Consider the following 17,775-nt stretch of genomic DNA (forward strand, 5'->3'; position numbering starts at 1 on the left):
TTGTCCATAGTCTCCTTTAGCTCATTAAGCATGTTTAAGACAGTTGATTTAATATTTTTGACTAATAACTTTAAAGTCTGAGCTTCTTTAGGGATAGTTTCTGTCAAATTCTTTTTATTTTCCCCTTCACAGGCCCTGTTTCCTGTTTCTTCACGTGCTTCGTAATTTTTTTTGGAGAACTGGACATTTGAATATACTATAACTCTGGGAATCTGATTCTGCCACTCCTTACAGACTGCTGATTTTTGTTTGCTGAAAGTGGTAGTGTGTATTCCTTGTGTGTGGTCATTGTAGTTTGGGTTTCATTATCTCTTCTGTCAGCCAGTGACCTGACAAAGATTTCCTTAAATATCTGGTTCCAAAAAGCAGGAGAGGTGTTTCTATCTGTTTAAATCTTCCAATAGATGCTATCAGGGAAAGCTGCTGCAACCAGAGAATGTTGAAACCAAGGCAAGCATCTGCCAAACCAACCAAAACTCAGATCTCCAAATTTCGGAGAACAACGTCCCCACTGCTCACCCTGGCATCAGCCGTCCCCTTTGGCAACTCAGGCACTATCTTCACAGTGGTGCTGAGGAATAGTATATGGTATCTGTTTTATGCATGTCATTCTCTTACCAGAGTCTCTCTTTATCAAACACTTCCCTTGTTGTAATTATCCAGTCAGGTTCCGCAGTTCTGAAATAGTTTATTAAATCACTCTTTCCAGCTCAGTGGCTGCTTTGATGGAGGGATCAATCTCTGGAGCTTCCGTCTCTGCCATTTTTCATCAACTCTACTTTCTTAAATCTTTGTTTCCTGCTTTCTTCCCTTTCATATGCCTTTTTAAATTCCATACAGATCCCCAAAACGTTGGTTGCAAGTTAATGTGATGATAGTTAGAACTGTACCAAAGTCCAAGATAAGCTAGGTTGAGAAGAATTCATTAATTTTGATTCTCTTAGGCATCAAACTTGAACATGCATCAGACTTCATCACTTTTTCTTGGTTCCGCATTAAAGTTGGAATGTATTATGTACTTAAATACAGATATTGTATATATATTCAAGTTGTTCTGAAAGGTAGTTTTAATGTGCTTGAATATTTTAGTTGGGCTGCACACTTGTCCCTCAGACTCAGTGTTGGACTCTTATGTGGCCAGCTGTGAGGTGGTAAAGCTTAAATAGCTGGGAAAATGATGTATGGACTTTAGGGGCCAAGGCTAGGCTTGTTTCTTGATAACTGTATTGGAAATTAAGTATCACATAGAAGAACAGAATAGAAAAAAAGAAAAAAATACAGATATTGTAAATAATGGGAGATTAATTTTTACAGGCTTGGTGCGGTTTATAAGATTGAAGATGATTCCCAATTTTGCAAATTATGAAGAGTAGAGTTGATTATTATTATTATTATTATTATTGCCCATGAGTTAATTCTACATAGTATTTTTCTGTTTTTTATATAGATTGACTAATTACCAGGACAGGAAATAAAACTTAAAAATTATGCTATGTGTTTAAGGCCCAGAAAGTCAGTTTGGGATTGTTATTTATTGTCATATGATTTTTTAATTTAACATTTATGTGCTGTAGTGCATAGACACCAAACATGTTTATGTATTTATTCACATTAAACTGTCATTCATTTTTTGGTTAAGTTTTTGGGAAGAAGGGGAAGATACACTGGTACTATGGCAGAACCACAATCAGAAATTTATCCACTCTTCTAGTTAATCACTTTTAGAGTTGTTAATGCATGTTTAATAATCCTAATCATGAAATACTAAACTTTTATGCTTTTATTTCTTTTTAGAACCTTATAAAACATCTTCCTGAGCAGAAGGTACTCAATGAATTAGCACAGCTGAAGAATGAATATGATGACCTTTGTGAGCCTGAACAGTTTGGAGTTGTGGTATGTATCTAGCCTAAGGGCCCACAAACTCAGCTTGGAGGTAACACTTATCAAACACAGTGAAAAAAAAAGACATTTCAATCGCTGATATTTTTTTCTACTGTATAATAACTACATAACTTAATATAACATTAGCTGTCAGGAAAAAAAATCCTTGTTTATTATTTATAATATTATTGAAAACTAAAGAAATTAAGATTTACATTATGAAATACCTCTAGACATCTCGTGGGCCTTCCTCTATATCAGTGCTGATATTAATATATGAAAAATAATACATAATTATTGTATTGACTGTTTTTTCTTCTATTTAGATCTTGATGCTAGAATTTAGCCCTAAAAGAGTTAGGCTAAGAATAAGGGTGGAAACTAGATAATTAGTAATGTTCTGGAGACTGTTTTCTGTGGTATATATTGTATTAGAAAAAGCACATGAATTTTCAGATATCCCATAGAGTGTCAATAATTGATTGAAAGCTTTACATACACTGTTTCAGCTGGAAAGAAAATTTCATAAATACACATTATGCTTTACCATGGTTAAATAATTATTGGAATGAATTGTTTTCTTATCTCCTCTTCATTTTAAGGGGTACAAAAGATGACTAGGTATAAATATGTATTAAAAAATATAGTTTTATATACATGTGTATATATATACATATACCTATATATACATATGCATATATATATGTTTTTAGCTTTCCCCAAAACCTCTATTCAAATAATAGGGAAAAATAAAAAAAGATGGTGGGAAAGAGGGCATGATGGTTTATTTACTTTCTTAGAGAAAAGCTATTTTTGACTTAGGTGTTCCATACAAGTTTGTTTGCCATGTGAACAAACAGTTCTATTACAGCTTTCAGTTTTACCCTGGCTCTCTGACCATTTTCCATCTGCATACTAAGACTACTTAAAATTACCGCCGGACCCAATAGTCAAACACTGTCTGCTTCATCTGAAATATTGGGTTGGCCAAAAAGTTCGTTCGGGTTTAACCTCTTTAATAGTAATGTATTTGAATTGATTTGATTTGGTACTTTGCAATTTAAAAATCGTGTTTAAAATCAAAGTGTGATAGGTGGAACAGAGTATGTTCCTTTTGAACATATGCAATAACTGCTTGATCATATTTAGAGTTTATTAATTTTCAGATATGGCATTGCATATGCTGATGTAGGAGGATTCTGTCAAATCCTTGAAAAGCAAATCAGGAATGTATATTTAGGGTGAGATAGAGCATGTAAAGGTACCTGAGGAAGAGATATCTCTCGTTTTTGAATTAGGTAAATTAATCAACTAAACTGGCCAGTTATTATTTACTAAGTAGCAGCACTTTAACACAATATTAAATAGTAAAATTTTCTAGACCAAAGTCCACACTTGAAACTTAAGCTACTTGAATTCATTTTATAATTGAAGCAAGGCTATATACCATCTGAGAATTCAGCTGTGCCATGGTGGTTATGAGTTTTACAGTAGGTACACTACACAATTTCTCTGAAGCCATTTTTTTTCTGAATGCAGTTTATCTTGGAAGATGTATTAGTTTGCCAAGCAAATCCTTCAAGAGGAATATCCTTGGTACCACACTGAGGAAATGAAGTTTGGGGACATAAAAAGCAATATAGCTTCTGAACTCAAAGCAAAGTAGAAAATGGAAGAGATTTCTTGTTTGTGCACATAACCATAAATAATTCTGGGGCTGTGAACATGAAGTCACCTGGTCCTCTTATTTACTCTCCCCATCCTTAGCTACATGTCTGTAGGGGAAATAGTCAAGGATATTACAAAGTAGTTTATGCTATGTAAATTACCTAAGGCAGTATCAATCAGGATGCGCCAAATAAAGTTTAGGTCATCTCTTATATATCTAGCAAAAAGATTCTTGAAATAATAATATGACTCAGTCTTTTAACTATATATGTAAGCATGTATATCTTGTATATAATAGATAGTAGATAAGTGTTTTTTGAATTGAATTATAGGAAAATTATTCAAACCAAGTATGAGCCTGAGATTAAAAATAGCATAGTTTAGATCTCTAAAAGTAAAAATTATGTTCAAATATATTTCTCCAGGTCTATGCTGAAATTAAATTCACTTCTGTCTGGAAACGCCCAAATACTTTTTAATCCTCAAAATATATTGACAACCTACATTTAGGACAACTTTGGAAATGCATAGAATCATCTGCCCTAATGAGAAAGGCTCCAAACTGGTTGTCTTACTTCTGCTTTCTTCCCCCATCAAAAGTATTAGTGTAGTCATCTTAAAATCTATATTAATCTTATGATTTCTGTATTAAAACCCTTCAGTGTCTCCCAGAGTTTACAGAATAAAACCTGAGCTCCTTTGCATTCTCATTCTGCCTCTAACTCTCTAGCTTTATGCCTCCCTGTTCTCTTTGGTGAACTGAGCGAATTGGTGTCTTTATGACATTTTAGCTTTTACCTTGGCGGGACTTTCTTTGCCATTTCAGCAGTTATTTTACTTGTTCCTATTCAGTGGCCTTTCGTTTTTCCATAGCGGCTATACCCTATACCGTATCTTACCTGCTTTCCACAAGTCTTCACTCCCTCCCCTCCCCATTCTTTTCACTTACTACAAACAACCTAATCTCTTACCAGGGAAAAGGGAAAGCACCTAGGCTTCAGAACTTCAAGCATCTCTCCTACCTACAGTTATCTCTACCCATATCTTTTATTAGCTTCCTCTCTGTCAAACCTTAAAAAAAGGGATACTTTATTATCACTAATACTATTGTTGTCATGATTAGTGATAGAAACAAGAATGTATTGAGGTGTTACTGTGTCTGATTCTATGCTAAGTGGTTTTACATTTACCATCTCATGAATTCCTCACGGCCCTATGAGATTGGCACTATTATTAGCTTCATGTTACAGATGAAGAAACTGAGGCCAAGGAAGGCTGGGGACCTTGTCCAAGGTTACATAGTAAGTAGTAGGTACAGAATTCAATCCCAGGCAATCTGACATCATGGATTGTGATTTTAACCACTGTACTGAACTGGTGTGTGCACGTGTGTACACGTCCACGTGTGTGTGAGATAGTCTACTACATACTAATTTACTTATCTCTGTTTAAGGCATTATTATCCCCTGCCTACTCTTGTTCTGTTATTCTATTGCCTCTTCAATTCGTCAGTCTCCACTCTGCCCTTCTCTTCAGAAGAAAAACATCTTCTTAAGTCATTCACTGCCTAAAAATGTATGAATGGATAGCTGGATGGATGGATGGATGAATAAAAATCCTTCACTGGCCCTGAGGTCCATGATAGCTACTGCCCTCTCTTTATTACCTAGCATCAGTTTTTTCAAAGATTAGTGTATTTGTTCTCTACTTCCTTACCTCTAGTTACTATTTAGCAAACAGCAATCAGAATTCTGCCTTAAACAATGCATTGAAACTGATCTAGAAGAGATCATTAATTACCTCCTAATTGTATCTAAAATATACATCGGTTCTACTCACTTCTCTTTTTCTGTGCCGTCACCACTTTAGCCCAAGCCAGCATCATCTTTCCCTTAACCATTATAATATACTTTTAGCCTGTTTTTTCCCCTTATACTTTTGCCGTTTTCCAAATCAGTCTCGGCACAGCCCTCGATGTGACATTTCTAGAGCACATTTGTGTTGCATCATTATTTATCTGCTTAAAGCATCAGTGCGTTGTTTTTTGAATTTACCATGCTCTTTCCTGCCTTTGGACCGTTACACACATTGCTCCCTCTTACTCCCACTCGCTGCCTGCCTCTCTCCTGCTTATTCGAGTTTCCGCTTAAATTTCATTCTCTCCGTGATGCCTTCGCTTACCTATCAATCAAAATTAGGTCTCCCTATTAAACTCTCTCAGAGCACCTTTTTTCTTTTCCTTTCTCATGGTTTTTAATTAAATATTTAATTGCGAGATTATTTATTGACTATCTATAACCCCTGCTAGATTGCAACTTCTTTAAGTATATGTATCGTATTGATTTAATTCACGTGACATATACTTACCAAATGTTTGTTGACTGTATTAGCTTGAATGCCAAATCAAGTGGGCTCTTATCAGTCCTAATTCTGTATCCATATGGCACTTGATAACATTGAAGAATTTAGATTCCTTACTGAGTCCTTTTCTTTCTTTCCCTTCTCTAGAGATAAATACTCTTTCCTAATTTTACACCTATCACCCTTGCCAGTGTCCTGTAGAGTTTCCATTAGTATATAACTTCCTGGATGATAAAAACAAAATCTCATCAGTTAGGGATAGACATATGCCAGAAGTGTGATTACTCCTGCAAGATTCATTAAAATCATCATCAAACAAAAAACAATAAAATTGGCAAGACTAGGGAAAAATCTGGCTTTGACTTTTTGAAAGAAATAAACTTACCTGAGACAGTGACTGGGCTGCTAAGCTTTCTCTAAACTTTTTGAGTGTTTTGTTTTCTTTCTTTTTTTTTTTTTAAAGCAGCCGTATCATTGGGTTTGCTTATATTCACATGTAATGAGTTAAAAAGAAACCAAAAAAAAAAAAAAAAAGAAAAAGAAAAAGAGCGAGAGCAACAGAGAGAGAGAGAGAAAAGAAACAAATAAAAAAAACTAGCATATCCCTCTTCCCAAGCAGACCTCCTGGGAAGAGGGGTATGCTAGTTCCCACACCTTCTATGATCAATAATCCTTTTCTTTAGGGGGGTATATTGGCTGCATAGCTTCCCACTGACTTGTCCTCCAACCTGCCTCACACAGAATTGAATTTGGTACATTGTTGTAATTATGTGCTGTACCTTTACTGGGAATAAAGCACAGATCTTTGAAAGCTCTGCCAGTTAGAACCCCCAGCAGGAGCTTTTAGATTCTTCTGAGTGTGTTTGCAGCTCAGCTGTTCTTAAACCTCAGAGCGACGGAAACTCCCACTTGTCTTGCACTGAGGATGGAGACCCATACTATGTGTATCTATTAAACTAAAACATCTTCTGAGAAAAAGAAGGCAATAATTAGTTCTCTTGGTAATCCATACGTTGTTTTTCTGACCTCAAAAATTACCCATATTTTTCAATTAAAAACATTCTAAAGCTATAATCTAAGAAAAAGATGTTGAGATAGCCTTGTGCATAAAAACATTTATAATGAAAAGCAAAGATTATGTGATACTGCTGATAGCACATTTAATTTTTTTCTTTCTCTACATAAATATGTGAAGGCAGGAGGAGTGGATTTATGCCTATTGTTGGAAGTACAACTATAAAGTCAGTGTGCTTTTTAATTTTTTTAAAGTCCCCTAAGAGCTTATGAGCTCTATTCAAGATAGCTTAACCTGGTGAAAAGGAAATTCTTAAAAGCTTTTTTTTTTCTCCTACGTATCATCAAAGGCAATTAGTTTGGATGGAAAATTGTAGCTCTTCTGTTCCATTAATATTAAATTATTCAGGTTTGCATATTCATTGGGAAAATTGCATTTTTCTTTATCTGCTTTCATTCAAAGTGTTCAGTGTTTTGATATGTAATGCCTTGATTGTTTCTATTTTCATTCCTTCTGTAAATATGAATGCTAGCTCTTACTTCCAGATGTGCATTCATTTTATCTGAAAAAAAGCTGGTTTAATAATTGTGAGATCAAGTAAAAGAAAACTCGCCATGACTCATTCTCAAATCCATGTATTCAGATTCTTGTTCATTTCATTAACTTCTCATAATAGTCCATTTTGTGACAAGATTGCTTATTTCCATCAGCTTTTGCAATAAAATGAGGTAAAATAAAACCACCTGAAAACTGAATATTCAGATTAAGTCTGGGGATGTCAATCAATTTTACTATTGATTGCTTTTCATTAAATTTTTTAAAAATAAAAAATTAACCCCTTTTCCTTCTCCATATATCAGTAATCCATAAGATAGCAGCATAGCATTACCATTACAGATGCTCTGATGGCCGTTCTTGGCTTCAGACAGTTGTTTTCAGAAGGATGTTTTGAAATTCTTGCTCCAATTCTTAGTGTAATTCTTCTGAGTTTCCAGTGTCTCTTGGGGCCGACATTGTTACCATTTTCTGTTCCAGACTGTAGATGAGTAAATGTTTGTTGATGCATAATTTCCACATATCATTCTATTTGGGGAAAATATTCTCTATCGGCATATCATTGCTTTTCTGGGATACAGTCAGTTTTCAACACTCCGTTTTTCCAAAGCCTCATATTACAGATCAACCATGGCTCTTATCTCTCCTGATATCTAATACACAAACATTTGCCATTGGCTCCATACAGCAGATGTACCTGTATTGATGATTTTGTGCAGTCCAAGTACTAGGTGTACTGCAGAAAGTACAGCAGTGAGCAGTAGAGAGCCTAGTCTGGAGGGGGTTATGTCTAAATAGGATAGTAAAATGATTTATTTAACAGAGAATCACAGATGTCCTTGCTTTATTTCCATACTTCCAGGCAGACTTTTGCTCAGTCATGGAGTCTGGATCTCACAACTTTTATAGGCAGTTCTGCCTGCTTTCTAAGTTAAATCCACTCTTCTTTATTGTCACTTCGTTATCATCACCTTAATTATAGTCACTGATACAAAATTATTCTGTATATTCAATGTATCCATACATTGGATCCCAATAGTATTTAGGTATGGAGGGGACACCTTGTAACAGATGTATATTTCTTACAAATATATCTGTTAATTCCAATGAATTTTTAACATTATATTTTGAAGACACTAGAAGATCAGTTATATTCACATATGATGGCAGTTGAAGGTGTGTTTCTTAGCAATGCAAAATGAAAGATAACAGAAATCCCCTTAAAGGTGAGCGACACGTGACTGCAGGAGTGGCATGTGGCTACCTCCTCCTCCTTCACACATGATTGTTACACTTGGGTCTTTTCTCTTTCTCTATGGATTCTTATGGTAGTATGGCAGAACATCAATATTCACCAGCTGCATAGGTAGTGAAGTGTATAAAATTCAAATTATATAAACAAAACTGTGTCTAACTCTTTGGGGAAATAACCCACTTGTAGCTGCTCTCACTAAAGCCGTCAGGGTACATTTTTTTCTTTTTAATATAGTACAGATCAGCTAAAGAAATGATAGCTGCTTGATGTGATTTGACAGACAAGTATCTTGTAACACAAAAAAATCCCCTACATAATACAATACCTTGGTCACCAGCCCACAGCACTTCAAGGAATGAATTATAAAACAAAGGATGCCAGTCATCTAAAATGCTGCGAGGAACCACAAGGAAAAACAAACATACATTTCAGCCAAGTTTTTGTTATATTTCCTTATATCACTTAGGTGCATTCAAATGCCTTTACAAGACGTGCACCTTTTAATAATTGTATCTGTGGCTGGGGATGTCGCTCAGTGCTTCCTATGATTTCTAAGCTTAGTTATCCAAGACATTCCCTTACACACTCAAATCCTCTAATGGAGATTCAACTATTGTCTATCAGTCTACCCTGGTCTGATCATAAAAATTCACACTTCTGATTGCAGCAAATTCTATTAGTATGATCAAAGCATACTGTTTTGTGGCTCCTGTAAAGAGATGCATCCATATAGTTTCACCTCCTCCATAATCCTCTTGATTTTTACAGTAACACATTTTCAGTGCTAACATTTCTAATAATAAGTGTATATTATGCATTGAAACGGACTGAAGGGACCTCTGCGTGATATTTACAAAGTGTGAAATAGATAATGAGGGCCGTTCTTCACCAAGCCCTGGTAACACACATTCCTTAATTGTGGATGAGAGAAACTTTATCTCAGGTTTGGGAGAACAGTCAGGGACCATGGTACCTTCTTAGGAGTTTCTGAGGATGAGTAAAGAGGGTAATAACAACAATAGCTATTGTTTTAGAGTGCTTCCATTGTGTCAGCTACCATGACAGTAATGTTACACATAGGATCTCATTTAAGTCTTACTGCAACTTGCGTGAATGACTTAAGGAATACATTTTACTGATGGGGACATAAAGTCTCAGAAACATTCAGTAACTTGGATTAGATCTTAACTATAAAGTAACAGAAGTGTAGTTCAAGTCCAGGTCTGTATAACTCAAAAGTCCCTGTTTCTTCCACTACAATGTACCTTACAGGTCTAGAGAATGCAGAGAATGGTTTCTCTCCCTCTCTGAGGATTAAGGGGAAAATTCTCTCAACCTACCCTTCAAAATAGTTATACGGGGCTCTGAATTTGGGCTAAGATTGAGCCTGGGCAATATCGTTGGGATGGCACATTTGGTAGCTAATGACTTTACATAAGGAGTAGGGTACCCTCCTCCTGCCTCACATCAGCCTACTGTGACACCTCTTCACACTATGCATCTGCTTCCCAATCCAGCACTTTGCTGATATTGGAGTTTCTGTTTGTATGAATGAATACATCCACCCATCCATTTGTTTTACAGGATTTTTTTTTTTCAAATCACCTATGATGTTTATCACCTGCTCTGCACTAAACTTTATTCTAGTGGGTAAATGAAGGAAGAAATTTTGCCAAGTCAGTGGTCAACTCTGATCCTCTTATGACGCACAACCTCTTCCCCAAATCAGGTTGACTGATGATAGATTATATCCAGTAACAGCAGTTCAACAAAGTTAATTCCCTAGCATTTCTGGTTTGACATCTTAGCTGAAGACATTATTTTGGGGACAGTAAAACATTACTGTCGGCTGTTAATTTTGTTCAATAGACAACCTGTCTGTCCTCCTTGGGAGGAGATCCGGAAAATGGTTAGTCAGCTAAGGAGTGCTTTTAAAATCAGTCAGCAAGTATTTGAATGTCTAATAAATGCAAGGACCCGTGCTAGGTGCTACACAAGGTGCAGTCTTTGATTCTTCTCTCTATACACTCTCCTCATCAACAACCTGCCTTTCACAACATCTATTCCAGTCACTCCCAAATCTGCCAGCTCTAATACTTATCTCCTCCTAAACTCAAGGACTGAATTTCCAAATGCTACCAGATATCATAACAATACCTAAAACTCAAAATGCCAAGAAAGCAATATTATTTCCCTATTATAGAGGTGTCATTTTACTATTCATGTGAGGATTTGGAGGGGGGAAGGCTGGAGGGATCAGGGAACATATTTAAATAGTCTATTTTAGTAATTCAACCTTGAAGTACATAAATTTTAAGCTTGAATGGTGAGAATTGAAAATAAGAACCAATTCTAAGAAATTCTTCAGGTTAAAATATAGGCAAGGAATGGTATTAAATTACATTGTCTTTACCAGGATTTGAATATGACTTCAAGATTTAGAGTCTTCATAGTGGGGATCTAATAGTGTCTTTGTTAATAATAAAATACACTGGTGTTTGAGAGGATGGTGAACCAAGTTCACTTAAATGCTAATAGAAATGTCTTGGTAACATCCAAGTAGTATTTTTCACTTGTGAATCTCGCACTGTTTACCTCACCTTTCCATAACTCTAGAGGCAGAGACTAAAAAAGAAAGAAAGAATATATATGGATCATTTGTTTGGCTCCTACCTAATTATCAAAACAAGACTGCTCGACAGGACTTTCCCCTACTTTACAAATGAGGAAACTGAAGCAGAAAAATTAGGTGGATTAGTTTCACCCAGTCTAACTATGCAAAAGTTTCTAGATTCAGTCCTTTGGTTGAATTTGCTACTAAGCTGTACCCTATCGGCCCCCACTGCCTTAGTCCCTGATTAGCTTACTGAAGTGTAGGCAGCAGATCAGGGGAAGCAAATTCATCTATCCTCATTCTCCGAAACAAAAAAAAAACAAACAGTAAACTGCATCAAATCAGCATCTCCTTCAGCATTCATTAATGCCAACAACATTTTACCTCACAAAGGACTTTACACCTTGGAGCCATCTTTGACTTTCTCCTCCCATAACTGGTCATTTACTAAGTCCCATTGCTTCTTCCTTAATTCTGCCTCTTGTATCTATTGCTTCCTTTCCCTTCCTACTGTCAACATTCTAGGTCATTACCTGTTTCTAAGACCATTTGAAGACTTAACTAATGGTATCCCTGCCCTTAATCTCTCCTTCAGCCACTCATACATACTGCTCTCAGTATGACTCAAGAGACGGCATGGTGTAGTGGTTGAGAGTCTGGATTCTGTAGCCAGAATGCCTGAGTTCAAATCTCCAGATCTTCAACATACAATTTGACTCTGTGCTAGTTCCTTAGTATTTCTGTGTCTCACTTTCCTCATCTTTAGAATGAGACTAAGGCTAATAACCTTTTCCTAGGGTTGTTTTGAGAATCAAATCTGCATATATGTATATAACACATCTGTAGAAAAATGTCTGGCACAGAGTACTCAATAAATGTCATTCGCCATTATTATTGTTATTATAATTACTAAAGTACACTTTTGGTCACATTATTTTGGTTGGAGCTGGTTTTGAAAAAAAAAAAAAAAAAAAGATCAAATCCCTGCTCTTTGGGTTTGTAGGCCAAGGATTGAAATACAAAGCCCAGAAAGGATACAAATATGAATGAAAACAAGTGGTATTAGAACTGAAGCAAGACTAAAAGAAAATCTATATAAGCCTAGGGTTTAAATTCCTTGTGGATCTCAGACCAAGGCCACCCTGGTGAGCAGGGTTCCTACAAGTCCTACAGAGCATGGGCAGAAGGACACGTATTTGGTGACTAGCACCTGGTCAAAATAGTTCTATGGCTTTTTTAACCATCAGGGAGACTGAAAAACTACTACTTCCGAAACATATAAAATGATAGGAAACATGCTTCTGTGCTAATGATAGCCAGTTAACAGTGAAAAGAAAGGAAAAATTAAGTGGGAAAGGATTTGGAGACAGTGGTAGAGGCATAAATGAAGGCAGAAAATGACATAGAAACTTAGATTCCCACACAAACATACACATGGAGATTTGCACATTCATGGAGACGTAGACTTTGGTGTGGTTAGCTTCCAATTTTATGGCCTTTACATGGAATCTTAAGGTACTTTGATCTAAATTCTGCCCCTAGGTATATACCTCATATATTCCTAACCTATAAACCTTTTCTCACAGCTTCCTTTTGGTCCCCGTTTGTGTTTGCTTGCTCGCTTTCTCTCTCTCTCTCTACTTGTTTAATTTTTATCTATTTATCCATTTGTATCCCCTCTACTGTGTAGCCTTCATTAAACATTGTAGTCATAGAGTTTAAAGTTTTCTCTTCTTTCAGTGAACATCTCCAGCACTTAATTTCTGTTTACCCATTTAGAATCATGGGCTGGTTCTATCGCTAGCTATAGTTTTCAAGTGATTGTGTTATGAGTTTTGAGGTATATTGGACACTTTCTTTGAGTAGATGGTGTGTCTTATACTTACCATGCAAGTACTGAAGAAACAGTAGGATGCTTTTTTTTTTTTTTTAAAGATGTTATTTATTTATTTATTTGGTTGCACCAGGTCTTAGTTGCGACAGGCGGACTCCTTAGTTGCGGCTCCAGAGCTCCTTAGTTGTGGTATGCGAACTCTTAGTTGCAACATGCGTGTGGGATCTAGTTGCCTAACCAGGGATTGAACCTGGGCCCCTTCATTGGGAGTGCAGAGTCTCATCCACTGCGCCGCCAGGGAAGTCCCAGTAGGATGTTTTGAATACTACCCTGATCGTATTAAAAAAAAGCTATTGATAAGTGATCTGACTTATGTAGGTATAGTAACAGGCGGATATTCCCAGCATACTTTTATAATCTGCCTATAAAAAGCATGAAAGCATATGGGGGATTAGCAGACAGCAAAGGTTAATTTTTGGACAGGCAGACACCCATGGTTAATGTGAAAATTCATTTCAAAGAGTTAAAATGATAAATTATGCTTTGCTTTTGTATTAGAGCAGATAGGGTCTATTCAACAGCTCATTTTGCTGCTTTTGAAGGGTTCTTTGTGGCTTAAGGACTCTTGTTTATGCTATCAAATTCTTTTCATGTTGTCTACAGATATCTCATGCCTACACTGTACCTGGCATTTGTATTTAAAAAGAAAACTAAGCTATATGTGTAAAAAGAATAAATGTAATTAGGATTGTTAATAATTTCATTGTGTGTGTGCTTATGTTCTTATGTGTCTACCCTCCCCCCACCTCTCTCCCAGAATTCCTTTGGTGAATAAAAACTAGTGAAATGACTTGGAGTTTTGGGGAATTAAAGACTAAAAGAAATTATTATCGTAGGAGCTATACCAAAGGGAATAGAGAATGTGCACTGATACTATGAAACAATTAATTAAAACCTAAGTTTAACTGTTTTGAAGAAAACCAATATAGAATTCTTGAATAACGTACTTAAAAGTAAGTTCATGTGATTTTACCATAACTTAATTATTTAACATCAACATTCTGTCAAGTAGGTGAAATTCTTTAGAGCATATAAAAATATTTAATACATTTTATTAATAGAAATCATAGGTTTAAAATTATTAAATGCTCAATCAGAGCTAGTCTTCTGATTTCAGACAGCATAGTGTGATATGTAATTTTTTTTTAGGAAATGTGGTTGCACTTACATTTTCTGTCATCGTGTACATTTTTTATATGTGGCCCAACTATTCGCTCAACTCAATGTCATGTTTGTACATTTTTGTAGTTTGCCTCAGGGACAGATTTTTGGCAGTTTAAATGCTATTGATGACTAATGATTATGCAGTTAACATACAGTAACTGTTTAGCTTCAATAATATTTTCTTAATGTAGTAAGGATGATTTCATTTATTCCTTTAAAACTGAACAGCTATTTCTTTAAACTTTGAAAAAAAATTCCTTTGAAATGTCTAAAACAAAGTAGAATAATATTTGTTAAAACCCAGAGAGAATTCATTTTATTCGGAAGTTTTACAGTATTGTCTATAAAATGATTCCCACTAGAGAGAAGAATAACGGGCTTTGTATGTACATACTTATACAGCATTCCTTATCTTACAGATGAGCTCAGTGAAAATGTTGCGTCCTCGTCTCAATAGCATTCTTTTCAAGCTCACGTTTGAAGAACACGTAAACAACATCAAACCAAGCATCATAGCAGTAACTCTGGCCTGTGAAGAACTGAAGAAAAGTGAAAGCTTTAACAGACTTTTAGAGTTAGTTCTTTTGGTTGGAAACTACATGAACTCAGGCTCAAGAAATGCCCAGTCTTTGGGTTTTAAGATCAACTTTCTCTGTAAGGTAAGATAACACTTTATAATGCCAATTTACAGCAATAATCTCATCTAAGAGAGGGGTCACTTTAAATAGCAATAGTACGTAAGCCCAAAAAAGTATCCTTTAAAAGGATGAATTTTATGGCATGTGAATTGTATCTAAATTAAAACAGATAAATGATTTTTAAAAACCTTACTGTAGTAAAATCTCAAAGACTGCAAATTCTTTTGCAGTACAGTACTCAGCTCTTGCTGATCAAATCTTTCTGGAGTTTTTAGGTCCAAAAAAATTGCTTTTATAAAGTAGATGCAATCTTGTATTTCAATCCCTTCAAACTTATTTTATGTCTCTCCAAAAAGTATTTGTGGAGCTAAATTCAATGAGGTGATAGCCAGAAATTGCCTTCTGAATATGCTTTGCTTTTTCTCCTCCAAGAAAATAATACTCTTTATTTTATAGTGTTGTGTTATTAAACTTATACTAGGTATCTAGTGCATTAACTAAAAGTTTTTAAAAAATCAAGTGGTAATCGTTTTATTGTTTTGATTATGCTTTAATTCTTGTGAAAAGTAAACAAAGAAACAGACAAGTGCAAAAGTGATGGTATATGTCCATTTCTAGGTTAGCGCAAACCACCTTATTAAAGGAAAAGATCTGTTACACAAAGAAAACTGAACAGACTCTGAGGGGAAGGCCTGTAAGAAAGCTGGAGACAAAAATAAGTCTGAAAACAAGCGATGTATCTTTGACATCTCACCATTGTTTCACTTTTTTTTTTTTCTTTCACATCTGTAAACATTACAGAACTTTGGTTAGTTCTTGAAGTATATTATTACAAGAATCCCCAATCTAGGAATGGATATAAATTTCTTTTCTATTCATGCATTAAATAGATGTGCATTACGTATACATGGACTAGTATTTTAATATGTATCAAAAATGATTTGCTCCTGGTAGTTCTCACCCGGATAGACATAAAGAATAACATTTGTAGATAGTAGGATGCATAATGAAATTATATCTGTTTACTCCTGATTTATTTTTAAGGGGTGTAAGGAAAGAAAGCAAGGAAGATAGGGAAGATGGTCTGGCATGCTAGATTTTTGTCAAAAAAATATTTTTGGTCCCTCTTCTTATGATATTAAGGGACATGTGCAATTATTTGATAATACCAACAAGAATAAGGCTATGCTTGTAATAAATTAGAATAACTCACACCCCGATTTGTAGGATAAACTAAATATTTAAGACTTTCATTTTATTGCACATCATGTATTCAACACTAGTAAAAGCATCTTTTATCAAGATGCTACTTGTTTAGAGTATACACTATAGGCACAGTGAGTTAATCTTAAAGTGTTCTTGGTTGGTGATTACAAAAATACTATAAATTAAAAGAAAATATCATTGGAAATTTGTATTGTTACCTGTTTCACATTTAATTCATATAAAAAAGACATTTAAAACAAACTATCCTAATTTGAACAAATATGTACCTTCTTTAAGTATCTTAATTTCACACTATTCAAATTAATTACATGAACTGATATTTTTGAGGCAAGAATGAATAAGTCATTTATACATAGGAACAAAAGATTATATTAATCTCACAGAAGGATTGTACAGTTGCATCTTGTATTTTGGAGAGAGGCTTCTTCCTGTCATCTACCTGTCAAATAAAAGTTCTTCCACACAGCGCTGGTCTGACATCTATCACTAGAGGTATGCTCAAAGGATTCAGCACAAAGATTTTTGCCAACTTCAAATAAAATAAAAAATAATCTTATGGGAAATACTAGCGTGTAGTAATAGATGTTCTAAAAGAGAAAGAAGTGAATGTTTAAAAATCTTCTGCCCTCTCCCTCTTTTCAGTAGGATTTTTATCTTCAGGGAAATACTTGTCATTAAGAAAGAAATATCATATACATGTATGATATTCCCACAATATCTAGGATTAAAAGGATGCTCCTGGAATACAAAGGATTCTGAGTGGATGTAAATGTCTAAAATGACAGAAATTTACTGAAGTACATAGAAAGAGTTAGTTAGTTTAGGTTTATAAACTGTTCGAAACTGAGTTAACTACTGATGTATGGTTAGCTAGAATTGGTGTTAGATTCCAGTTATATTGTAAAAGATTACTTGGTTGATTTCTCTCAGTGTTGTATTTTTTTGTTTTTTGTTTTTGTTAAAAAAATAGCAGAGGGAACTTTCTTTGCAGGGCACAGATTATGCTTTTAAAATGATACCATTTACCTAATTAATATTCTAATGATAATTCCTTTTCTCGGTGAATTTAAAACTGTAATCTACCGCTTTTCACATGAAGCTATAGATTATGTTAAAATATTCACCTAGTTAAAAAGGAACCACAACATAAGCAGTTAAACTTATCAGATGTTTCTTGTAGTAAAGTAATATTAAAAATTCAGATGGTCACAATTAGCTCCTATAATATTTGGGAAGAAAAGGAAAACAGACGGGTTAACTTAAATGTCAAATATCACTAAAGGGTACCATTACTGTAAGTACTACCCTCACCACAAAATACTTTGTTAATTTGCAGCAGTGTATTATCACTTTGTGAGTCACCAATCCAGGGTGCTGAACTGTAATAAAAAATCATTTCTATGCAGATGAGTTTCCAATGTTAGCTTGGCCCCTGCTTGCCTGTTGGTTATTAAAATTCTAACCAATAGCAGTGTTGTACTTCAGGGCCATTTGTTGTTT

At 35.0% G+C, this 17,775-nt stretch overlaps 1 protein-coding gene across 4 annotated transcripts in view; it reads left to right on the forward strand.

The window, feature by feature from the left end:
• The window catches only part of DIAPH2 (diaphanous related formin 2), an 857,286-nt gene that overhangs the window by 421,577 nt on the left and 417,934 nt on the right, over nucleotides 1-17,775 (forward strand). For all 4 annotated transcript variants that reach the window (XM_059909954.1, XM_059909955.1, XM_059909956.1 and 1 more), the window contains 2 exons: nucleotides 1,795-1,896; nucleotides 14,830-15,069. In XM_059909954.1, coding sequence (XP_059765937.1) covers nucleotides 1,795-1,896; nucleotides 14,830-15,069 — 342 coding nt within the window. The remainder of the gene's footprint in view (nucleotides 1-1,794; nucleotides 1,897-14,829; nucleotides 15,070-17,775) is intronic.

The sequence above is a fragment of the Balaenoptera ricei genome, chromosome X (genome assembly GCF_028023285.1).
Source record: "Balaenoptera ricei isolate mBalRic1 chromosome X, mBalRic1.hap2, whole genome shotgun sequence".
Lineage (NCBI taxonomy): Eukaryota > Metazoa > Chordata > Mammalia > Artiodactyla > Balaenopteridae > Balaenoptera > Balaenoptera ricei.